Source organism: Pongo pygmaeus, chromosome 7, assembly GCF_028885625.2.
Source record: "Pongo pygmaeus isolate AG05252 chromosome 7, NHGRI_mPonPyg2-v2.0_pri, whole genome shotgun sequence".
NCBI lineage: Eukaryota > Metazoa > Chordata > Mammalia > Primates > Hominidae > Pongo > Pongo pygmaeus.
The window spans coordinates 33715473-33721472 of record NC_072380.2 but is presented as its reverse complement, the minus strand read 5'-3'; the positions used below and the strand labels follow the sequence as shown (position 1 = coordinate 33721472).

The 6000-nt window shown below is 45.2% G+C and overlaps 1 protein-coding gene and 1 non-coding gene across 2 annotated transcripts; both read right to left on the bottom strand.

Annotated features, from left to right (window-relative positions):
* Nucleotides 1–1261: 1261 nt before the first annotated feature.
* On the bottom strand, nt 1262–1705 carry LOC129042053 (large ribosomal subunit protein uL16-like). The gene has a single exon (XM_054497660.1). The coding sequence runs from the start codon at nt 1703–1705 to the stop codon at nt 1262–1264; it is 444 nt and encodes a 147-aa protein (XP_054353635.1).
* Nucleotides 1624–1760, bottom strand: LOC129043302 (small nucleolar RNA SNORA70). The gene has a single exon (XR_008504394.1). It is a non-coding gene; the product is annotated as a small nucleolar RNA SNORA70 (small nucleolar RNA).
* Nucleotides 1761–6000: the final 4240 nt, after the last annotated feature.

Sequence of the window (6000 nt, the reverse complement as noted above, 5' to 3'; positions counted from 1 at the left end):
TTTCCCCAGTTTTGCATGTTTTCCCCACTAAGGTAGGACCCAACCTCTGCCTTACATTCTGCCACCCTCTTCTATCTTTGTGGGTGTCAGAGTAATATCCTGCATGCCCTTGACTCACTCAGAGGGAGTCTTCTGTTGAAGCCATATGCACAGGTTCAGAGGGACAGATGTGATCAAATTAGAGACAAGGACAGACTTACCAGTAATGCAGGCATGTGTGGCCAGTGCCATTCACAGAAAAAAAATCAAGCTGTTTACGACACCCCAGTCAGCACTGGATTCCTACTTATCTTATTTTTAAAATCATGCCCATTTAATTCATTTTCTAATAAACTGGTCAGCCAGGGAAGCAAGGAGGACCTGACCAATGTCACTTTTGTGCACGGGCACGGCTTCCTATTCTGCTCCCATGTGAAAGTCTCAGTAAGAAACCAGGGCAGACTGGGCACGGTGGCTCACGCCTGTAGTCCTAGCACTTTGGGAGGCCAAGGCAGGTGGATCACAAGGTCAGGAGTTCAAGACCAGCCTGGCCAACATGGTGAAACCCCGTTTCTACTAAAAATACAAAAATTAGCTGGGCGTGGTAGTGGGCATCTGTAATCCCAGCTACTTGGGAGGCTGAGGCAAGAGAATCATTTGAACCTGGGAGGCAGAGGTTGCAGTGAGCTGAGATCGCGCCACTGCACTCCAGCCTGGGAGACAGGATGAGACTCCATCTCAAAAAAAAACAGAAAAGAAACCAGGGCATGTGCTCTGTAGAGGAGGGAGAGCGCCAGGAGGACTAGATGATGTTTTTGATGGCTACTGAGCACTCTTCCCCATCTTCGGCACCTCTCTGGTGCTAAACATCAGCACTTCTTTCTTTTTCTTTTTTCTTTTTTTTTACATGGACAGGAAGTAGCATTTATTGGTGGGTATTAAGAAGGGGCAGAGGCCGGGTGCAGTGGCTCACACCTGTAATCCCAGCGCTTTGGGAGGCTGACACAGGTGGATCATGAGATCAGGAGTTGAAGACCAGCCTGGCCAACATGGTGAAACCCCGTCTCTACTAAAAAGACAAAAAATTAGCTGGGCATCGTGGCAGGCGCCTGTAATTCCAGCTACTTGGGAGGCTGAGGCAGGAGAATCGCTTGAACCCGGGAGGCGGGGGTTGCAGTGAGCCGAGACCGCACCATTGCATTCCAGCCTGGACAACACAGCGAGGCTCTCTCTCAAAAAAAAAAAAAAAAGTGGGGTGTGGGGAGCAGCGCAGTGGAAGCCCTCACCAGTGCCGGACCTGCCACTTGTCCAGAGGGTCATGATTGGGGATGTACTTGACCCTGCAGCCATCTGGGATGAGCTGCTTCTCAGCCACCATGTCTTCACATTCATCCACATTGAACTTGGTAAAGCCCCACTTCTTGGAGATGTGGATCTTCTGGCGGCCAGGGAACTTGAACTTGGCCCTGCATGGCGCCTCAATCACATGCTCCTTGTTCTGCAGCTTGGTGCAGATGGACTTAACTTGGCCAATGTGAACCCTGGCCACAATGCCCTGGGGCTTTCCAAAGGCACCTTGAATGCCTGTTTGGAGCCTACTTCGGGGATAGTGCAAGGTCAGAGACATGAACATACATTTGAAAGGCCTGTTTCCAAGGTCCCTTAGAGCAACCCATACAAGAAACAGGCCATGTACACCACCAAGAAAGCTGCTGTTTGCAGCCATTGCACACTGGGATCAGAACTTCTTTCTTATCAATCTCGTCTCCTCTCTCATTCATTTTTTCTCCCTCTTCCTTTCTTTCCTCTTTTTTTCCCCTTTCATCCCAGTCTAGTCTCTATCATGGCTGAGAATGCCAAGCCATTGCAAAACCCTCCTAATGGGCCACGATGATCATGAATAGTTCAAAGGATACACAGATTACTAACAGTACACCCAAATGGTGGTTTAAGCCCTCACAGCAACCAGCTCTTGAGTTTCTGAATGTTTACTTATATATGTCTATTATTTCTCAAGATGATGCTGATATCCTCAAAGACAGGAATAGAATCCATGGCGACTTTGATCCAATGTGAAGGCGGCCATCAAATACCAACCCAAATGAAGAAAAAACTGTATTTGCTTAAGTGTAGGAGAAACTGATTTGGAAGCATAGTGGACGTCAAGTTGGTCATAAGGCAGAAAAAGATCAAAACGAATCCAAAATGCAATAGCACAATTATAACATGCCAGGAAGAAGTCCTTTCTGCCTTCAATATTGACCAAATTTCTATTGGATTCCTTTACTCAAATTTTACATCGCAGAAAAACAGAGAGGCTGTAAAAAGTGCCATGAGGGGCCAGGTACGGTGGTTTACACCTGTAATCCCAGCACTTTGGGAGGCTGAGACAGGAGGATCGCTTGAGCCCAGGAGTTTGAGACCAGTCTTGGCACTAGAGTGAGACCCCAGCATATATATATATACACATATATATATATGCTGCCATAAGGAAGAAATTGAAAGAGTATTTTTAAATCTGGAGGGACAAAGACCAAGAGACAAGCAAGTTGGTGGTCATCAGTATTATGTTGTAAGCATGAATCTCCATTGCAAACTCAGACATTCTAGAAATTACAGTTTTCCTCCCATTAAATTGATGCTGAGCTACCAACCTTCTGAGATCATGGGAAATCCATACCCTGTCTGCAATGCTGTCTTTCTTTCCATAAATATTCATGTACCTCAGAGTCACACAGATCAACATTCCCCAGCCATCCTTCTGTACACACCATTTAACCACTAAGCTGCTGGTCTCCCGGGCACCTTTTCTGGCCCCTGCCCCTATCTGTCACCCTTCGTGCCTAATGTGGAGTGCAGGAAGCTTACTGAAGTGTCAAAGGCCCAGACACTTGGTGACAGTGCGAGACCCTGTCACAAAAAAAAAAAAAAATGCATTTCAAAGCAGATACCAGTAAGCTTCTTATATTAACTTGTGCTGCTAGCTTCTCTTTTTGTGAGTTAACTGAGGATGACTAGAAATCCGCCTTGAATATGAAGATGAGCAGAGAACTTGCTGACAGATTTTTGAAGAGTAGCTCTGACTTCAGGGTGGTTTCAGGAATAACTCAGGTATATGGCTGGGTGTGGTGGCTCCCCACTGTAATCCCAGCATTTTGGGAGGCCAAGGTGGGAGGATCACTTGAGCCCAGGAGTTTGAGATCAGCCTGAGCAACATAGTGAGGCCCCCATGCCTGCAAAAAATTTAAACAAAAGTGAGCTGGGTGTGGTGGGCCCATGGACCCAGCTACACAGGAGGCTGAGATGGGAGAACTGACTGAGCTCAGGAGGTCGAGCCTGCAAGGGAGCTATGATCACACCACTGCACTCCAGCCTGGGCAAAAGAGTGAGACCGTGTATCAAAAAAAAAAAAGGAATAACTCAGGTATGAAATCATTTCATATTTATGTATTTATTTATTTATTTGGCGTGGCAGGGACAGACTTTCACTCTTGTCACCCAGGCTGGAGTACAATGGCGTGATCTCAGCTCACTGCAACCTCTGCCTCTTGGATTCAAGCGATTCTCCTACCACAGCCCCCCGAGTAGCTGGGATTACAGGCACCTGCCACCACACCCAGCTGATTTTTATATTTTTAGTAGAGACAGGGTTTCATCATGTTGGCCAGGCTGGTCTTGAACTCCTGACCTCAGATGATCCACCCATCTTGGCCTCCCAAAGTGCTGGGATTATAGCCATGAGCCACCACACACAGCCCATTTCATATTTAAAATGTGGTGGCAGTGGCAAAGAGTTGACTGCCTCACTTAGCTTTTCTTTTCTTTTTCTTTTTTTTTTTTTTTTTTTGAGACATGATCTGATATGGTTTGGCTGCTCCCCCACCTAAAATCTCATCTTAAATTGTAACCGCTGTAATCCCCATAATCCCCATGTGTCAAGGGCAGGACCAAGTGGAGGTAATTGGATCATGGGGGGTGGTTCCCCGATGCTGTTCTCATGATAGTGAGTCTCACGAGATCTGATGGTTGTTTAAGCGTCTGGCATTTCCCATGCTTGCATTCACTCTGTCCGTCCTGCTGTCCTGTGAAGAAGGTGCCTGCTTCTCCTTTTCCTCCTGCCATGATTGTAAGTTTCGCGAGGCCTCCCCAGCAATGCAGAACTGTGAGTCAATTAAACCTCTTTCCTTTATAAATAACCCAGTCTCGGGTATTTCTTCATAGCAGCACGAGAACAGAGTAACATAGGGTCTCACTCTGTCACCCAGGCTCTGGAGTGCAGTGGCACAGTCATGGCTCACTGCAGCCTCGACCTTCTGGGCTCAGGTGATCCTCACACCTCAGCCTCCCAAGTAGCTGGGACTACAGGTTTGTACCACCACACCCAGCTAATTTTTTTTTATTTTTTGTAGAGACAGGGTCTTGCCATGTTGCCCAGGCTGGGCTCAAGCAGTTCACCTGCCTTGGCCTCTCAAAGTGCTGGGATTATCAGCGTGAGTCACCACGCCTGGCCCTCATTTAACTTTTAACCTTCATAAATTGTATGTTGTATGTCAAGGCAAAACGGAAGTGGGGGGGGCAGAGGCAAGCATCAGGTGGGTAGAGTACCCTCCCCTTATCACACATATTAACAATTCTTGCACAATTACCCAGTGAATATTCTCATTTTGGACTTTTTCCACACCCTAAATTTAGTAAGCTAGAATTATCTTTATTTATTTCTCGTTTTTTTTTTTTTCCTAAGTCACTGTGTTTTGGGATAGAATTATCTTTTAAGCACCACTTTAAGCAACCTTTTTGGAAGGAAGAATGCTGACAAGGAGATCTGTGTTTCCTTGTGGTTAGAATGCAATATCCTTAACTTAATCATTCTGCCAAGAAGCCGAGTCTCTTTATATGCTGACAATAGAGCAAAGACAGTAATCCAACACATTCATTACAGGTTTGTAAGATTAAAAATTTATACATTCAGATTGGAAAACATGAGAAACAGACTTGCTGCCATTAATTCCAGGCATCTCTGCATTCTGTGTTCTGGAAGCTGTGCACATTGAATTGAATAATTGCGTGAAACATGCCTGGGGTTTTCATTATCTAAAGAAGTCTATGTCGAGCCTTTTTACAATTAAAACCTCTCTAAAATGAGACTTAAGGAGTTTTTTACTTAATTTATAGACTTTAAAACACTAAGATTTGCATATAAATAAGTTTTTCTTTAAGCGAGATGTGCTTATAGAATAAAACAATTAGAAGTAATTTCTTTGGTTTTCTTCTTATTATTATTTTTTAGTAGAGATGGGGGTCTCGATTTTTTGCCCAGGCTGGTGTCAAACTCCTGGCCTCAAGTGATGCTCCTGCCTTGGACTCCCAGATTGTTGGGATTACAGGCATAAGCCCTTGCTCCTGGCCTAGAAGTAATTTATTTAAAGTCTTGTTTACAAAGAGAAATGCACGAAGCACGTACAGAGGAAGAAAGAGCAGTTCCAAATGAATGATTTTTGTTCCTAGTATTTGAGGAACAAAAGGTTCACTGGCAAGAGTCAGTGATGAAATGTGGCTGTGTTTTGGGAAAACATAGGATCTTTCCCTTCCACGCCTCATTATGAGATTAATTTGTAGTGTGGAATAAACAAAGCTAGCCCTGGAATTCAAAGAATGGGTTTTAAACCCAGCTCTGCCTCTAATTAGCCGGGAGACCTCAGCGTAGTTCCTTAATCTCTCTAAGCCTCCTTTTTCTCCTCTGTAAAATGGAGATACAGTAACTGCCTCAGAGTGTGATTAAGAAGAGTACCTAAAAAAGTGTATATGAAAGACTTGAAGTCATGCTATTTTTGTTTCTAAAGTCACAGGGGGCAGGGCACAGTGCTTCACACCTGTAATCTCAGCACCTTGGGAGGCTGAGGCGGGTGGATCACGAGGTCAGGAGATCGAGACCATCCTGGCCAACATGGTAAAACCCCCTCTCTACTGAAAATACAAAAACTAACCTGGCATAGTGGCATGTGCCTGTAGTCCCAGCTACTC

Bases quoted from the DNA above. Each gene is read 5' to 3' on its own strand.
- LOC129042053 (XM_054497660.1), bottom strand. From the start codon at position 1,705: ATGGCTGCAAACAGCAGCTTTCTTGGTGGTGTACATGGCCTGTTTCTT.